Source organism: Limulus polyphemus, unplaced genomic scaffold (assembly GCF_000517525.1).
Source record: "Limulus polyphemus unplaced genomic scaffold, Limulus_polyphemus-2.1.2 Scaffold3622, whole genome shotgun sequence".
Taxonomy (NCBI): domain Eukaryota; kingdom Metazoa; phylum Arthropoda; class Merostomata; order Xiphosura; family Limulidae; genus Limulus; species Limulus polyphemus.
In genome coordinates, this window is record NW_013669232.1 from 8536 (window position 1) to 28076 (window position 19541).

General features: G+C 30.8%; 1 protein-coding gene across 1 annotated transcript in view; it reads left to right on the top strand.

Annotated features, from left to right (window-relative positions):
• LOC106469700 (mannose-1-phosphate guanyltransferase alpha-A-like) overlaps positions 1-19056 on the top strand; it is a 22891-nt gene extending 3835 nt beyond the window's left edge. Inside the window, exons 2-10 of the mRNA XM_013930212.2 lie at positions 1952-2153; positions 2733-2925; positions 3632-3691; positions 7463-7596; positions 10241-10375; positions 12982-13126; positions 15805-15897; positions 16628-16799; positions 17415-19056. Coding sequence (XP_013785666.2) covers positions 1952-2153; positions 2733-2925; positions 3632-3691; positions 7463-7596; positions 10241-10375; positions 12982-13126; positions 15805-15897; positions 16628-16799; positions 17415-17515 — 1235 coding nt within the window. The 3' untranslated portion in view covers positions 17516-19056. The remainder of the gene's footprint in view (positions 1-1951; positions 2154-2732; positions 2926-3631; positions 3692-7462; positions 7597-10240; positions 10376-12981; positions 13127-15804; positions 15898-16627; positions 16800-17414) is intronic.
• The last annotated feature ends 485 nt before the right edge of the window (positions 19057-19541 follow it).

Sequence of the window (19541 nt, forward strand, 5' to 3'; positions counted from 1 at the left end):
ATAGTTTCTCATTTAACCCAAGTTCTAATTTGGTCTCATCTGATCATAGAACTTTCTGCCACATTCTTGTAGGGTTATTGAAATGTTTACGGGCATAGTCCATTCGCGATATAAGATGCATCCTCATCAATAGTGGTTTCTTTCTTGCCACCCTACCATACAAGCATTATTTGTGTAAGGTAAGTGATATTATCACGGTGTGTATGGTAACTCCAGTTGCTGCTATTGAAGTCTACAACTCTTTCAGTGTCACTGTTGGCTTGAGAGTCGCTTCTCTGATAGTTTTTTTGTTTGTTTGAGTGCAGACTTTCTTAGGGTGACCTGATCTTGGTCAAGTTGAGGTAGTGAGACACTTTCCATTTCTTCACAACCGATTTTACAGTACTTAATGGCAAATTTATAGCCTTCTCCGGAATTGTGCTTCTGAACAGTCTTCTCCCTTAGGACTGTAAAGAGTTCTATTCTCATCATTTTCAATATGTAACAGCAAACCAAATTGTAACTTTCAAAATACTATGCTTAAACCAATACTGATGACTTTATATGACCTAAAGTATTTTTTCAAATGGCTCAATAATATATTTTAGTATCTGATAGAGTAGTACAGAGCCACATTTCCTTACTTTATAAGAGTAGTGAGTAAAATTAAATCAACGATGGTAAAAGCTGAGTGGTCTGAAGACTTTTGCAACATGTGTTTTCATTTTTTTTTGTGTTACATCACTAAATTAGGTAACAATACACCTTTTGTTCTTTGTAGTCTTTAGAAACTGGTCTGAGATTAACATAATTATTATTTTTGGCCGTTTGAGTTATGTCTTTCACAAGAAAATACCCAAAATTTATTACCAGCACAGGGGGGTGAAGACTTTTGTAAGGCACTGTATGTAGTTTAAAAAAGTATAAGATTGCGTACATATCAGGTTAAATAAAAAAATACCATTTTCTTGTGAAAATACATTGCATTCTTCTATAAGTATTTCTACTACATGAATTAACATTTATTTCTCTGAACTGTTATTTTCATTATTGTTCAGTTTCAAGTTTTCTTGGTTGATTAGAAAGCAGCAAACTATTTTTTTCTGTCTTAAGCAAAGAACTGAATTTTCTAACTGATAAAATTGGTAGTGTTTGATTTAATTGCTAGAATATCCACTACCTCAGTGATTATTAGGTCTGTAACTTTTTGTAAAAAAATAACAGTTTTACTAATAAAAAGAACACCATCATGTATAGCAGTTATTGAAAAACACTAAGTAGAATAAACTGTCAGAAGGCTTGATGTTGGAGAAACTAGTATCGACACTGTGTGTGTCCTCTTCAGTCTTACATTGTATTATAAATGTCAGAAAACAACATAAGACTGAAGAGGACATATGAATATGTCGAAACTAGTTTCTTCAATATCACGACTTCTGACAGTTTGTTCCATTTTACTGTAGTTTTCCACTAACCATTTAAACTTTTCATCCCAGCTTGGGGGTAAGTTAATATGAAGCTTCAAAGGCTTCACAATTTTAGTTATTTTTAAACCCAGTAACTTTTGACAAAAGATGTTACTACAGGTTTCTTAATAATATGATTTTGTAAAAATTAATTTATAGTAACAAAGTGTTTACTTTTAATTAAAAATAACTGATTATATCTTTCACCAATTTTTTTAGATTTCAAATTTCTAAATAAAATGTTACAAAACTGTTTGGTCCCAATATAAACTGGAGAATATTTTGAGATCATACAGGAGAAATTATAGTAGGTTTTTCTGTTACAACAGTTAGCTATTTAAACCAATCAAAGCTAGTTTTATGAACAATGCCTGCTCTTATGAAGTTAACCAGTGTTAATTAATGAAGTAAGCATTAATTTCATCTTGGTTTAAAATACTTGTTCTCTCATTTTATTTGTCACTAATATAAATATATATATTTATTTATTTATCTTATATTACAAGGTACACGCTTTAGACCTCTTTCCTTTGATCTTCCAAAACACCTATTTCCTGTTGCGGGAGTTCCCATGATTCAACATCTGTTGGAAGCATGTGTCAAAGTCCCAAATATGAAAGAAATTCTGATTATTGGGTTTCATCAAGCCGATGAAGCCGTCAATCAATTTGTGTCTTCAATAATGAAAGATTATAATATAAATATAAGGTAAAAAGTGAGATTTAGCAAAGAACAAAATAAGACTGTACATGTAGGTGAAGTTTAAAAAAGTAATGAAAATAATACTGCACATGTATAATAAATATTTAAATTGTTGTTTAATTTTACAGTGGTGATACAACTAAACATTAATCTACATGTTTCAAAACAATGTATATAAACTAACCCTCTTCTCATGTACTTAAGTAATTCTTTTTTAAAAACAAAATGTTTAAATTTAAAAGGCAAAAGATATAAAAATAAGGAAAAAATATATAAACTACAAAACTTGGAACCTGTTATTCATTATAGAGTAGAAGTGAAAACAGTTATAGATATATGACAGTTTTGGGTTTTAGTATAATTATTGTAGAAGTCTTCATTACATTGTGTACCTAATAATTCTAGGTCAAATTTCTAAAGTATTGTTATACTGTACTGTCAATGTTTTGTTCAGTTTTATCAAAAATAAATGATTTTGGATTAAATAATATTTCTGTTTCTTTAATTCTTATAAGAAGAAAAACCTTGTTTTATAGCCATTATTTTATATTGTACTTGTGTGATTATTGTTATACTTAAATTTAGGTATCTCCAAGAGTATACAGCACTTGGTACAGCAGGAGGTATTTATCACTTCCGAGACCAGATTAGAAGTGGTGAACCTGAAGCATTTTTTGTGATAAATGGAGATGTTTGTGGAGATTTTCCTCTATCACATATGGTTGACTTTCATCGTACACTTCCAAAGATAAATCTGATTACTGTCATGGGAACAGAGGTAAAAGCCAAATCAGCTTAGCTTAATTTTCTTTAAAAGAAAATATTAAATTTTTTCATTTGTTTAATGCAAATGTGTTTACAAATTTGATATTAACATTTCATGTCATATGTTTCTGCATTAAAAGAAATATACTTATTGTTTAGAACTTAGTCTTGTTTTTAGGAGACAAATTTATCTTTGAAATAATTATACCTCTTTGCTAGTAGCTTTATACATTTTAAGACTACATATAAGTCAATATTTACTGTGAAACAAAAATAATACAATTTACTACCTTCTTATATCAGTGTAAAAATTCAGAACTGATTCCTCATTTACAGTGCTAATTATGCTGTTCTGTTGCAAGAATGTAGATATGAATTCAGTGTTTATGCTATAGAAATTAAACATTGTAGGTAAATTTGAGATAAAGTATTAACATGTTAAGAATTACTTTTTGGAGCTGAGTTTCCTGTAAAGTGGTATTTTTATGGTTCAGTGTAAAATTTGTTTCAAGTGTTATGTCATGTATGTTTCTTTAGAAAACTAGAAAAATTTTTATTACCAAAAATACTCTGTTTCTTTGATAATAACTAATGCATTTATCTAAATTTGTCAGTGAGTGTAAATGAGCTTAGAAGTGAATATTTGATTTATGGAATAGTATTTTAGGCTAATAAACAAACTAGGAATACATACAATATTTCTTTTTTTTTTTACTTAGGCAACGAGACAGCAGTCTATGTGCTATGGGTGTATAGTGGAAAATAAAGACACTCATGAGGTAAGTTATTTATGATTATCAACACTTGAAGGCTCTTTCAAATTAAAAAAAAACTATAACCCTGTTAAATGTGTGATTTAATATTCAGTCTGTCAATGAAGAGCTCTCTTAGGGATAACAACTGTATAATTCTAAGTTGTGATTGAAAAGGTTTGTCAGAGTGACAATGGAATATTTGAATTACATTCTCTACAACAGTCACAACTACATCAACTGATTTTTTTTTAAGAATTTTAAGTAGGATGGGTATCAAATTAGTCAAATTTTATATGGATAGCATCTGTCTGTAATGTTGATTTCAATATCTATTTTTAAATTCAGTGCCATTTCTTTCATTTTGTTTCATTTGATAGAAATTGGTAGAGAACATGAATATTTTTTATTCCATATTAATCCTCTTTCAAAGTGCACATATCATGACCTTTTGCAGAGTTGAATTCAAAATTTAATTAAACTACTTTATTATCAATGTATATGAATAAACTTGATATCTAAACATAGTTAATAACTCAAGTTTTAATATTACATAAGTTTTAAGTACTTAATTTTATAAGAAAATATTTTTAAAATCCTCAATCTTTCCAAGTGTAAGAATTGTTATATTTGTTCTCTAGGTCTTCCCATTTTTCTAATTTACACTACTCACAAAAATTAAAGGATAATGAGTTTTTTTGTATGTTTGTAGGTTATCAGTTTATCACAAATTCAGCATGCTTAGTGTGGAGTATTACATTAATCCTACGTAGGGTTTGCAATTTTATGCACCTATGATTCCTTACGTAATATGCCTTTATAATAAATGACTCAAATTTTGCAAAGTAAGAAGCTAGTTTTCATTGATTAGGAAAGATGTTTACTGTTGAGATATTTATGGATATTTTTGCTGAATTGACTTGCAAAGAGTGTAAGCTGAGAGAAACCAGTTAATTGAAACTGAAGTTTACAGAGCTGTCACACTGCTTCAGGAGGGCCACATCCTGACTGAGGTGGTACAGGTCATGGGGCAGTCACATTCTGTGGTCAGTAGGTAGTGGCACAGATACCAGGCCATAGGAGAATACACCAGGAGGCTAGGTAAGGGTTGCAGAAGGGCTCAGGTGCAGTAGACAGCTGATAGCCACAGAAATTAGCCCTTAGAAACTGCATCAGCAACACTAAGAGCTTCAGGAATGAGTTTCAGCAAGTCACTGGAGTCCATGTTTCATGTTCAATGGTCAGGAACAGGTTCCATGAAGTTGGGATTAGGTCCAGGATACCAGTTAGAGCCCCTCTACTCACCCCAAGGGACTTAACAGTGTGGCTAGTTTTTGCCCAGGTAGATATAACCTGCACCTTTCAGCAATGAACTCCTGTACTGTTCATAGATTAGAACAAGTTATTTGTGTCTTCAAATAATCAATGTGTGAGGGTCTGGAGACATGAAGGAAAGTGATATTTGGCCTGTAATATTGTCCACCATGATGCCTTTGGGGTGGCTCAATCATGGTTTGGGGTGGAATCTGCATGTAGAGGCATGCAGACCTCCATGTTGTGGATGGAAGATCCCTGACAGCAAGACATTTATGTGGATGAGATCCTGCTACCCATTGCTAACCCTTTTGTTAGTGCTATTGGAGACGAGTTCATTATCAGTAGGATAACTTCCATTCTCACACCACCAGGATCACACAGCACTTTTTTTTCAGAGTGAGAGAATAGAGGTACTGGACTGGATTGCTAAGTCACCAGACATAAAGACATAAATCTGAGTACTTGAGTGGGACTTGCTAGGGAGAACAGTTAGAGACAGATTGAAGTGGACTGTGCTGCTACAGCAAGTCTACAAAATGTGATGACATGTGCCCTGATCCTGACCTGTATGGGAAAAGATTAATTGAAAATTCAGATTTTTCTGTACAAAAGACTTGTAATATTTAGAAAAAGCTTGCCAAATTTCATAAAGATATATTAAGTATTTTCACAGTAATTGTATGTATACCCTTATGGTGGTTACAAGTTCATGTATTATAATACATGAGCCCATGTCTATAGGTTTAAGTCATCAGGTTTTGCATTTCTCATTTTCTTCCAGCAGGTGAGGCTTTTTGCTTTTGGAGAATGTACCTTTCCTGGAACACTCTTTCTGTGGGGCACATACAAATGTGCCTCCTACAGTACCTAGTTGATCCAAAGGTTTTTTTTTCTTGGGTTCCACTGGCCTCATTTGTAAACCTCTCCTTGAGTAATTGTCATGAGGACAGAACTGTGCCCATGCAACTTCTGAGGTTCCCTTACTGCCCTTCAAACCGGATCTCTTACTTTACTGATGCTTCCCTCCATGATTGAAACACATCATGATGAGGGTAGGACTTCTGGCATTTGGATGTGGGATAAGCATTCACTCCACATCAACATGCTTGAACTTCTTGCTTTTCATTAGGCATGTTCCCTTTCCTGCCCCTGCTGGTGGATCACTTGGTCATGTTCCACTTAGTCAATTCCACAGTTGTTATTTACATCATCTGGCTGAGAGGCACCTGTTCCAGGACCACTTGCTTTCAGGCAATGGACATACCCTTCTGCACCTATTCACATTGGTTTTGACTTATTTTCTGTCCTTTACCAGGAGCACAGATCTTGGGGTGTGCCACCTCTCTCAGCCAGTCCACATTTTACCAACTGAGTGGTCTCTACACCCCCAGGTCTTTTGTGGCATTTGTTCTTAGTTGGGCACACCCTTTATGGATACCTTTGGCACCCTTTTCTACTCCAGGCTTACTGGACTCACTTTTTTCTATATGCATATTCACCTATACATCTCCTCCCTATAGTCCTTGCCTTGAAACATGTCACTCCTTGTCAGATCCCATGGTTGGCACCTATTTGGCCAGCCCAGCCTTGGTTTCCTATGCTTCTTTGCTTGTCATTCACCCTCCTCCCTTCCTCTCCCTTTCTTCATCCTCACACATCCTTTTTTCTTTGTGGGATGTCTTTCCTCCATCATCACTCATAGGATTTGTCCGATCTATCATCCACCAGGCTGTACTCTCCAATTGTATGAAATTCTTGTCACATTTTTGTTGCCTTTCCACCGTATTTGTCTATCAACAAAATAGGTGGGTCTTTCTCATTGGTTCATCTGCCACTCCTTTACTCTTGGCTATCCTATTGTGAACTATCCTTCTGTCTTTTTACCTTGCTGTGTTCATCTGTGGTTTTTCAGTCTCTGTCTTTGCTGGTTATTGGGCAGCCTTGTTTACGGCATTTTGCCTTGTGGTGGAGGGCTTTTTGTCACATGATGAAATAATCATGCACCAGCACAGTTCACATTAAAACATCTGAACTTAGGTGAAAGTTGTCTCAAGGCTGGTGGCATGGAAGTCTATTAGACAGGTGCATGAGGAAGATAGGTAATCTTTGTGAAGATGTATCTATCAGAAATATGTTTTCAGGATAGAAAAATGTTAACTTCTAATTGGGATATCTTTCAACACTATCAGTTAAATATAGTGAATTTTATACTTTTATAATAATAATCTGGTGATCATATATATTTGTATCTGTAAACTGAGACTTAACTTCCATGGTCGATAAGTATAAAGTAGGTATTTATGTTTCTTTTTACAGTTTACTTATATTTCTAGGTGTCCAGTGAGCTTTTGTTGTACATATTTTTTTATGAGTTATATATATATTATTTCAATTATACTGTTGAAAAAATAATACAGTATAAGCTACATGTTTTGGTACACTTATATGTTACTTTTATTAGTTAAAATAATATTTCTTCAGATCAAGCACTATGTAGAAAAACCATCAACTTTTGTAAGCACCATTATAAACTGTGGAGTCTACTTATTCTCCTTGGAAGTCTTCCAACTTCTTGCAGCTGTTTTTAAACAAAAACATCAAGAATTTTATTGTGGGTAAGCAAACTAGCTAGTTGTGTGTGAATTATTTGTGTTCATTGTAAACAGTTGTTAACTTGCATTTCATTACTATCATTCTCTCAATAAATTGTGTTATTTACTTATTATAATACTTAATTTTAGTTAATAATAAGTAACTAGTAGGATCAACTTCATCAAACTAGACAATAGGTGGACCAGTCTATATGAAAATATTTAACATGTAAACACACTGCATGAAACTTTCTTTAGAAGCTGAATTTTATTTTTTCATGTGTTTAATATAATAAAATATTAATTATATAACCTTATATATCAACGGTAATTTTTCAAATGCTTGTATTTTATGTTAGAAAAATAAAAGCAAGTGTTAGAGAAACAGCTATGGGTGCACATGATTCAACAGGTGTGTCACTACATCATACACAAGCAATAGTTTTTTTATAAGTAAATTTATTGAAACCATTGTGTACTGAGTAGAAGATAAATCATTATCAACGTGCGATAACCATCCATAGATAGCAAGTCATTAAATAAGTAGAGGAGGTTGTAGCAGAATTTATGTAACCATCCAGAACATTCAACTACACTTCACAGAATTTCTACCAGCATCCTTAGTTGCTGTGTATCATTTACTAATCTTTTTTAAGTATATATTTTGATATGAATTACAGGACTTGTAACCTTGTAAGTTTATTTTTACTTTTCATACATGCATAATTATTAATGTTTGTGCATAGAACTAACTGGGATTTTCTATATTTGTCTATATTGAGATAATTTATTTATTTTTAGTGTAGCATTGTAGCAGTCTCCTCCCAGCACCAGAATATATGTTACACTGGTTGTTATGTGGATTTTCAAATTCACTTTTCTAAATGCATTGGAGGGCAGTTTAGTTACTGAAGATTTAATGAGGTTTCAGCACTGCAAGATATATTTCTAAAGGAATTAACTCATACACAGGTTTTTTTACAAGGTCTCTTTCTTATGCTATTTAACAACTTATTTTTGCACCTTTATTAGAATGTACTTGCAACACTCCACTGAAAGTACCTAGTGACCTAAATCAGTTACCCAAAATACACCTTAATATCTTTATTCTTCTGTTACCAATTTGAACTCTCTGAAGCACAATAATGTGTTTAAAACAAACAAGTCATGTTTTTGTTTTAAATTTCCAAGAACGATTATTACTTGTAAAAGGGAGAAATGTAGATTTTGTTTTTCAGAAGATAATTATGTGTTAGGCAACAACTCATATATATGGATTATCTTTTTAAACTTATAATATTACAGTGGTACTAAACGTTTTAATTGATTATTTTTAATTTTGTTTCTTGACAGTTGGAATAAGGTAATTATTATTTTGCATTTGGATATTGTATTAAAAAACAATTTTAAGCTTATCATTACATCTAGGAGGATAATTCGTTACATATCAATGAGGCCATTTTTATTTATTTTTCCTTATAAATTTTCAGTTGGAAGGAAAAAAAGGCTTTTATTACAGAGATATCCTGGTGCCTGTGAAAGGATACCTACAGACCACATGTATTCATGATCTATGTCATGAGAAAATGTACCATATTCTCTATGACCAATGTAGATCTAGACCAGTCTGAACAGTCAGCTCAGAGTCTATCCTGTTTGGCAAATACATTACTAAGTGTTCAGTAATGGCTTGTAGAACAGTGTAGACCCTGTTCAGACTGTGACACAATTTATATATACATGTAATGATTGTGACACAATAGAAGTAATAAAGGTTAGATTTTTTGTCTTTTTTTAGTTTGAATGCAACATTATTTGTCAATACTCTTTTCATTTATACCAGTTTTTAAAGCATTTTTTGCATATCAAACTTTATGGAAGGAAGTGATTTTAAAGATGTGACCAACATCACACTATCAGGCTAGATGGTCATTCAAAAGTCTGTTGTTTCTATCATGACAAAAGATAACCAGACCACCTTGCATTCAAAATAGTATTTATAAACAAATCAGAATTAAAGTCTGTTTTTAAACAAATATGGGCAAATGTATATAGCAGACCTCTTGGCTTTAATGTTACAAAAATATACTTTGACCCAAACTCTTTTAATATCTATACCAGAGTCTCCAGAGATGTATCTGTTAATTTGTTTTGATCCTCAACATTTGATGCTGTAATACTCTGTATTGAAACATCCCATTTATCAGTAGTATGGAAAAGTGCTCCTCCAATCATTTCTTTGTATTTGACATATACAAGGAAGCTGTGGTTCTTGGAATTATCCTTAAAATAAAAAAAAAAGCTGCCATGTTTCTTCAAACACAAGTTTTAAACTTTTTCAAACCACTCTTATAAATGAGAGAACCACTTAAACAAGTTTATTTGGTTTTCTTCCCTTGATACTTAAATTTTATGTCTATTGAATCAGACTGACATTTTTACATTATCAAGATTTACCTTGGTGTTAATTAAAGAAATGATTATGGCCTTCCAATTTTTTTTTTTTTGTTTGAAAAGTGATAAATTATGTTCAGAGAATCTGTAAGCCGTGAAAAAAGAAACTTCACTTGGCTATCATTATTTTCAGGAAGGACTATTCACTACATGTTAATAACAAGGGTTATTATAATTTCTAGGAGGATTATTATTATACAACCTTTTTTCCCAGGGAGGATAATTCCTTGGACAATAATAACAAGGACTGTATACACTTAGAACAAGAGATCTTAGCACCACTTGCAGGAACAGGTCAGATGTTTGTTTTTCAGACCTCAAGATGGTGGAGTCAAGTAAAAACTGCTGGGTATGTTCAATTACAGTTGTATATTGATACTTTCTAGATCATCCCCATATCATATCTTAAAAAATAGTACAACCTGGATATTAATACTGTATAAGTATTTCCAGTTTAGCCAGTAAGACTGTTTTTAACCACTTCCATCTAGCTATTCTTTCTATTGAGGTTATAACATTAAACTTGGGCTACATTTGAACCACTATGTTCAAATTTAAATTTAAAAAGGCTATTTATAAATACAGTTTTGTAATTTTTACTTAAAAAAATATTCTAAACAACCTGCAACTTAATTTTTTTAAATAACAATACAAATTAATATTGTATAATATTTACAATACCTTCACCATGTTTAAAAACTCTGATCAAACTTCCCAATTTCTTCAATATCTAAACAGTAGACATAACAGCATAAAGTTTACTGCAAAACATCAGCAAGTACATAAACTATCCTCTCTGGATGCCTTGATTAGTAACAAGAAAAAGAGGATTCTAATGTAAAATGTATCATAAGAAAACATTCACAGATTTATATTTCAATTTTGAAAGTTTCTTTCTGAATGTTTTTAAAGAGTATGTAGTTAAAATATTATTTCACTGTGTGTATAAAATATCTAGTATTTAACAGTTATGCATAAAGAATTTACAAACATCAAGGATTTTTATGCAAAAGTATGATTCCATATGATATGACTGACAAAATATTTCATAGTTATTTGAAAAAAGCAAAGTTTTATATTGTTATTAAGAATCAGCCGAAACAGATTATCCATAGGGTATAGTTGCAGTTACAATTAAGGTGGGTATTTAAACCTAATTCTCACCTACTCTCTTTAATTAAATTTAAAGACCAGATACCAATTTCAAAGTCATAATTTGTGGTTTATAAATTTACTTGTCCTTGGTATTGTTACGGGTAGCTAGGGGTCAGAGGGCATGTCATCATGTTTGTAGACTTACATTCAAAATTTTATTGAACTCTATTTTATGAATGTATATCAATCAACTTGGTATCTAATTGAAGATTTTAATTCATATTTTAGTATTATACATTAGTTAATTTCTTAATTTGAAAGTAAATATAAAAAAAATTGGTAAATATCGATTTTCGTGTGTCACACTGGAATGTCATCTTGTGGATTTGGTCAGATTACATTTTATGATGCCAACAATACAACATCTGTAGCTTCATATGAATTATAAACTCAAATTTCCAATATTGATAAACTATAATATAAAACAAGAACCTCCTCTACCCTTTTTATTTGCCAAGATATCATAATATTTATTGAATCCACCAAGTCAGCTTCTAACAATAAAATTACTACAGAAAATAAGTGTGAAAAGTTGAGAAGTATAAACTCTTTTAAATTTTGTGATCAATACTAACAATGCTGTACATTGCAACCTTTATTTTCATTATACAACCTGGAGAAGCAAGTATAATGTTACAGTAGAGGAAACAAGAGATAAAATATAAATTTTTATTGAAAAGAGTGTTTGATATTTAATTACAAGGTCATTTATTTTTTATTTGTTTTCTTTATTTATCATTATAAAAGTAAATAAAATCATGAAAATAGAAACTTATTAGATAAGACAATGAAAAAATAATAATAATAAATATCCTCATGGGGTATATGCGGCAGCAGCTTGCGTGTCATGCTATTTGATATGGTAATGTGAGCTGAACGTGAAGCATATCATTTTCAACTTGTGTCAGGGTATTTTAGTCAGACATGGTTCAAGGGTCAATAAAACAAAAATTAATAAATATAAATAGATGTATACTGTTACAAGATTTGCATTATTTAGAATAAACATTTGTGGTTTCCTGTTACAGTTATTCTAGAACAAAAAATAGAAAAGATAAATTACATTTGTTTCCTAATTTTATGATGATTATGAGGTTGGTCAAATCGACCAACACCATACATAGGTAATATTGATAAAATAACAGATTAAATATAGTTTTATCCAAAAAAAAACATTTTATGATTATTTAGAAGGATATAGAGATTACGCAAATGAAACTTGACAAATTTCAGATAAAGAAAAGTATTTTTAATCATATAATCAAATTACTTTTCACGTTGGATAGTCAACATTCTGAAAGAAAAATCCACGAGCAAATCTTTAATATAAAAAGTCTTAATACTTAATACCGGATATTTTCTGTATGAAAGTCTTGAAATGTTTACTGATAACCTGCAAAATTTTGTAAAGGTTCACATACATTATCAAAAATTATAATACAATTATTCTCATAGATACTTTCATGGTTACGGGTTGGGTGGATTCCATCCATCTCATATTTGTAGGTTTAAGATCCTTGAAAAGGCCAATTGTGTCATCCTATAAAAGTCTTTTGATTCACAAACTGAAGCCTGAAATTAATGTAGTTAGTTCTTGTGTATTAACTACATTATTCAGTAATACTTTAAACATGTGTTTTATCTAAGAAATGTAAAACATAAAAAAAAATAATTTCTTGAGAAATGATATATCTATGTAATACTTTGTTACTAGTTGGTTGTGTCTGTTGCTCTCTTTCTAAAACATATAATGTATTTCATTTTATTCAAATGAGCTAAAATTGATCATGTATTTCCTAGTTCAGCAATATATGCTAATCGTCACTACTTAGAATTATACCATCAAACTCATCCAGATTGGTTGGCAAAAAATGGTAACGATAAGCCAGTGATTATTGGAGATGTTTTCATCCATCCAACTGCTTTAGTGCATCCCACAGCAACAGTAAGTATGTAAGTTAAGGAGTTGTAATCATAACAGTCTTATCAGTTACTGTGGGACTACGTGTATACAGTAACTTACATAGTGGGATACAGTGTTGAGGATTAAATGTACTTTAAAAGAATGTAGTTTCAGGTCCTATGCTACCCATCAATATTCACATTCAGTCTGATGGCAAGGATTATGCACTATTGGCTGACACAGGAATTCTTAACATGACAAGCTTAGGTGAGGTATAGTAAGGTCTATCTTAAACCACACATACTGACACTTTCCACTGACCCTTAACTACTATATATGAATGTTGCTTTTCAAGACCACAAATAAGTAGACCAAAGGCACAAAAGTTCCTTGGAGTTACATTGGGGAAATTTCTAGGTTTCTGGTCCAATGGAATTTCAGTAAATCTAGTTTGTTCTTCTTTTTCATAAATAAATATTGATTAATTTTAGATATGTCTGGAAGTTAGTGAAATTTTGGCTAGTAAAAACTCAGGTTCAAATTCTTGTTCAATATCTTGTTAATGGTATAAACAGATATGTCCAGTTTCATTCCAGTGACATTTTTATCTCTTGGTTATCTTTTATAACTATAACCTTTATTTCGTACATGAGGGCATAGGTCAAGATTGGCTTGTGGTGTGGTTTCTGATACTGTTGTTGCCTTAAATTTTCTGCAACGCAAGTTTTTCATTCCACTTAAGGTTGGTACATATCTCTTCACACACAAATCTACCTTTTGTCACATTAAACTGTTGAGTGGTCAGGAATTCACTGTGAACTAAATATGCAGGTGCCTCATCTCATATCTACAGCAATGCACTACTGCTTTAGGATATATAAATTGTTCTTAGAGAGCTCAATTAACCCTAATTATGTGTATAAACCCAGCAACGTGTTAATTTTCTTGTAAATTAAAGGGCTACAAAAGAAAAATACTGATTTGTAATGGTACCACCATTTTGAATTAGCTTTTATGTTTGTGATCTGATTTTGTATGAAGCAAAATACTAATATAATGTATTTAATACTGTGTGATTGATGCCATCTTCAATAAAGAAAGTGAATTAGCACCAAATCTTGGTTTGTAAATATTTTTTTTGTCATACTAAAGTCTCAGAATAAAAGAAATAGTTTCATATTTGTAGTACTTTATAAGATTATTTGAGGAGTATATGACTATCTTCCAAGTTATTTTCTGTAAATTTAGCTTGCCTGAAATTAAAGAGTGCAAGAAAGCTTGTTGGTAAGCTGTGTCTAATAGATGTTATCCAAGTGTTGTATAGAAGTTTCAGACTTATTCTTAAGTTTACAGTAAGTCTAAATGTACTATGTGAACCATCTTGGGATATATATATTAACTTACTAAGACCTGTTTATACTTTCACACGGTGATGCTTGTACAACACAGATACAGAGTTCTGAGACTAAATGTTCTGTTGTTGATCTTTCCAGAAACAGTTTTATGTGTCATTTTAAACCTTAACAGAACTACACAACACAATGATGCAAAGTAACAAATAAATAGTTATTACTATTAAAGGACTGACAATATTTGTGTCATCTTAAGGTTCTGTAGATACAGAAATGATACTTGAGTTTGTAAACTTTCCATTAAATAATAACAGTTAAATGGTAAATGTTCTATCAATGTTGTTGTGGATGGTAGCTGAAATTGAATAGATAGTATTAGCAGTGTGGAATGTTTTAGTAGGTATTATTTAGCTGAAGAGTAATGTAAAATTCATAATTAGCTGATTTTTTTTTATAAAGGCTATTATGGATTGTAGCCAAGATTGATTAGATAGTAGTAGCAGTGCTGAATGTTTGTGTAGGCATTATTTTTCTAGAAAGATTGTTGCAAGAGGTACCATTTGTTACTGATCTAATATATATGGCTTAAATGGACATATCCCATCAATTATATTTGATACAACCCAATTTTGGGTTCTTAATTCAAACACAAGGGTAAATGCACATTGCAAGATAACTTAATCCTAATGATGTTTGTTTTGGTGAACTTTAAGTTAGAAGTATAAAAAGTTTGAAAAAAAAAAGCATACAAGAAGCCAACAGTAATCTGTTATTTATCAGAAAGTTCACTACTTTGAACTTTGTGTTGCGGCATGTTTTGATGTTGTATTTTTTGTGTAGTATTTAAATATATATGTGTAGCACCATACATGTTTATATTTTTTGACATTATACTTTTTAAAGAAAACTTAAATGTGACATGGAGCAAGTTTTATTTTTGCTGACGTTGCCATTTTAGATAATGTGATAATTTTATTTTTGCTCTCTGAACATGCACTTTTACTAAATATGATAGAGTATCTGTATACTTTTACTTCAACAATAAGCAGTACAGTGATAGAAACTCATTCAAGGCTTTAATGAAATGTTAATTTACACTATTATAGGGTGCTTTGTGGTATATAATGTTTGTTTCAGTCAATTATGACACTAAATAATGTACCTTATGTTTGACGTAATATTGTATTCAATTATGAGGAATTTCTTATGTGAAAATGTTTATATCAGTATTCTCTTTGTATTTAATTTTATGATATCCTACAGTAGGGTAATTTGAGGTGTTCTGTAATATAATACTTTGTACATGTAAGATTCTACATTTACATATTTTTGTTAATCAGCCTTGTACTTCTTTATCGTTTCCAATAGCTAGGCCCAAACGTTAGTATAGGTGAAGGTGTTACAATTGGTGAAGGTGTGAGAATTCGAGAGTCTATAATTTTGGGAAATGCTACTATTCAGGTAGGCCATTTGTAGCTAAGAAGATATATTTATAAGTTATATGCCTGGTGAAACACTATATGTTTTGAAAGGAAAATATGTACAAATATCATTAGAAAATTTTGTAAAGTTTATCGTATTCAACAAACTGCATTGTAAGAGTTTAAAGTCAAATCTTTGATTATATTAAGTAGGAACAATTGGGTTTTATACTTAATATCTTTATGTATCAAATATCAATATATTGCTGATAAACTTCTATAATTTGGATATGAAATAATTCCACGACATTTTTGACAAATATAGAGTCAAAAGACAAAGATAAAACTTTTGAAATGGTGTATTTAATTGTTTTACACTCACAAAAAAGAAACCTATCATTCTATATGTATTTGAAGGACTTTAGTATTTTGCCACAATTTAATTCTTTATATTGTTAGCCAAAACTGGGTAGCTGGTACATAATTGAATAGAGTTGTTTAAACATTTGTTTAACAACAAGTGTCCAGGGTCACTAATGAGGAGTGGAATTCTCCGAAACTAGTCTGTCTCACAGACACACCCCCCAATGAAAGAATAGACCATTCCAAGCTTTTACTTATTGTTAAACAAATGTTTAAACTCTATTCAAAGATAGAACTTTGTTTTTTTCTTTGTAATTTCTACAAAACATTAAATGTTGTGAGATGATTGTGGTATAATAAATTGTGCAGAATTTCATGAGCTAACATGTTGTTTTCCCCCATTTTAGGATCATACATTAGTTTTACACAGCATAGTCGGCTGGAATAGTGTTGTGGGCTGCTGGTCTCGAGTGGAGGGTACACCTTGTGATCCCAATCCAAACAAACCCTTTGCTAAAATGGAGAATGTTCCGCTTTTCAACAGTGATGGACGTTTAAACCCTTCTATTACAATTTTAGGTTAGTTTATTTGGCTATAAGTAAGTGTTATACCTTATAGTTACGAGACCATAAAATGTATTTAATTTGGTCACTGAGCAAGTGATTTTGAATTATTTAGTTATTTTCTTTCCTATTGTGTGTCCCTATCTTGGGAGTTCAAGATTATCAGATGACTAGCAAGTAGCTTAGAATAAGTACAACCATTTGTAAAATACTTAGTAAAAAAGATGCTTTATGTAGGATTTTATTTTTATAAGATTAACTTATCTCTTCTCTGTACTGATTGAGAAAACTAAGGTTTAAATAACATAATTTAATTTATGTATTTAAATTACAAGTTGTATTAACATATCGGCTGTTGGTAGCAGACTTTTTGTATGTATGCATGAAAATCCAGAGTATATTAAAAGTAATGATTAGGCAGACGTTATTTTGCATTGTACCAGTGGTAATGTAATTAAAATTTTATTTTGACAAATTCTGATGAAGCTTGTTAAATTAGGGCCTGTTTTAAAAAAACATTTTTTCATCAATCATCCTTAATATTCTGACTGACCTTCTTGTACTGTGAAAAAAGATTTTTTCTGTACCATTAACAAAATGTGCTTACTTGTTTATGATTGTTTTCATTAGGTTGCAATGTACAAGTTCCATCAGAAGTGATTGTCCTTAATTCTATTGTACTACCTCACAAAGATCTGGCTGCAAGCTACAAGAACCAGATAATTCTGTAACAGTTAAACAGTAGCTCATTCGTTTTATACCATTATGTTTGTGTGTTGCTGTGCCAATACATAAGAAAATTGGAACAAAATTAGTTGTTCACATCATACTATCCAGTGAAGTGAAATATTATTTCATGAAACTATTTGTCATCCTGATGTACTGATGAAAGGATAAAAAATTAATGATATATGAATAAAGGTTTTGGTACAACATCTTTTTATTTTTATGCTAAAAATAGCATTAAATAATAACTAAATTTTTTAAGAAATAAATTACTCACATAGTAGCATTTTCTAGTGTATAGTAACATAGCTAACATTTTATTATTATCTACATGTTGTAATTACTTGGTTAAAAACATATACTTTAAATTGTTGTGCTTATAGACCATTAGAAACAAAATATAGGTTGTATATTAGATGAATTAAGCATTAATGTCCTAAACACTTGAATTTTAACTAAATTTGTGTAACAAATTGTCATTTATATTTTACAAATATGAATTAGGCTATATTTTTAAAATTATATTTTATGTGATATTATATACAGCACCTTTTGTTGTCATGTCACAAAATGTAAATATTAATAGTTGCCAAGGGTTTTGATTTAAAGTTATTAATTACTTAAAACATTAAACTTTAAATTCAAGTGTTCTTTTATTACGTCCCATCCTTTACAGACAAATGGTATCATCTTTGAGTATCAGTATTTGTTTTCAATATGTTTAAGGAAGATTTTTTCATAAGACAATTTACATGGAAAAAAAAAGATATTCCCTAACTGATGTTTAGAAATTGCAATTGTACCTGGTGAAATTAGAGGCATTTACTGCTGCACTGTCTCACTACTTTGCTCAAAACAAAAAATATTTTATTAACATGCTATTAATGCTGTAAATTCTTCGATTAGTTCGAATTCAGAAATGTATACACAACTTACCTAAAAATGTTGATACATATTTTTTTCCCAGATTTCCGAAAAATTTTCTCTTGGTTGATTGTGTAGTCTTTTTACACACTAAATTAACTATAACATTTTGTTTCTTTATATACACATTTTCAAGCAGATGTAGAACCTGTTGACAGCTGTTATTTGTCTTCGGTGATTACTTCTTAATAATCACCAGTTTGTATTTTTTTTAACAGACTGCACTGTCAGTGATGTGGTATAGTGTTAAATACTTGATCAAGCACCACACTGAGCACAGGGAAATTATGTATTGCCACATGTTGTAATGTCTTATACTAACCATCATTAAAAAATAAGCACATATTTATGACTTTCACTTGATAAAGGTAGCATTTACTTATCCTGCCAAATGTTAATATAATCATTATTACATTCATATATATATATATATATATGCAATATTTAAAGTAACTATTATAACAGTGTCTGGAATTAAGATTTTTACTATGCTGTACATGGAAGAATCATTGTGTTGTGTTGGCAATAAGTACAGTAAAATGCCACCATAATACATAGAAGAATGTACGTTTTTTAATATGAGGCCTTAAATTGATCAATAAAGCACGTTTTTGAAGTATGATTTGTCTTAATTATTTTTCTCTTAGTTTTAAATACTTGGATGAAAAATATAACGAATTTTCATTTATAAAACTAAATGTAAGAGATCCACAATCCACTGTAATGTTTAATGAACTGTAGTCCTGTAATGAAAGTATGTCTTGTTTTTTTTAACCTAAATCATGGATAAACATTTCCGATGCAACAAATATAAGTTGTTCATACTTCATATTATATATACTAATCTACAATTGTTTTATTATTTTGTTAAATTCATGCCACATCACTTTGTGTCAGTTATATACTTTCCCAACGTTCTTTATTCCATTTATGATTTTCACTGCACTCACACTGAGAATTATCTAGTTCTTAGGAATTTTCTCCTCTTTAACCTTTCAAAATATTTGATGTCTGTATAGAAAAGGTTAACTGTACAATATCTGCAAGTCATAAAATTAGGTTTGATTGCAGGTGAATACGATACCACAGTTTTTGTGAAATACTAAC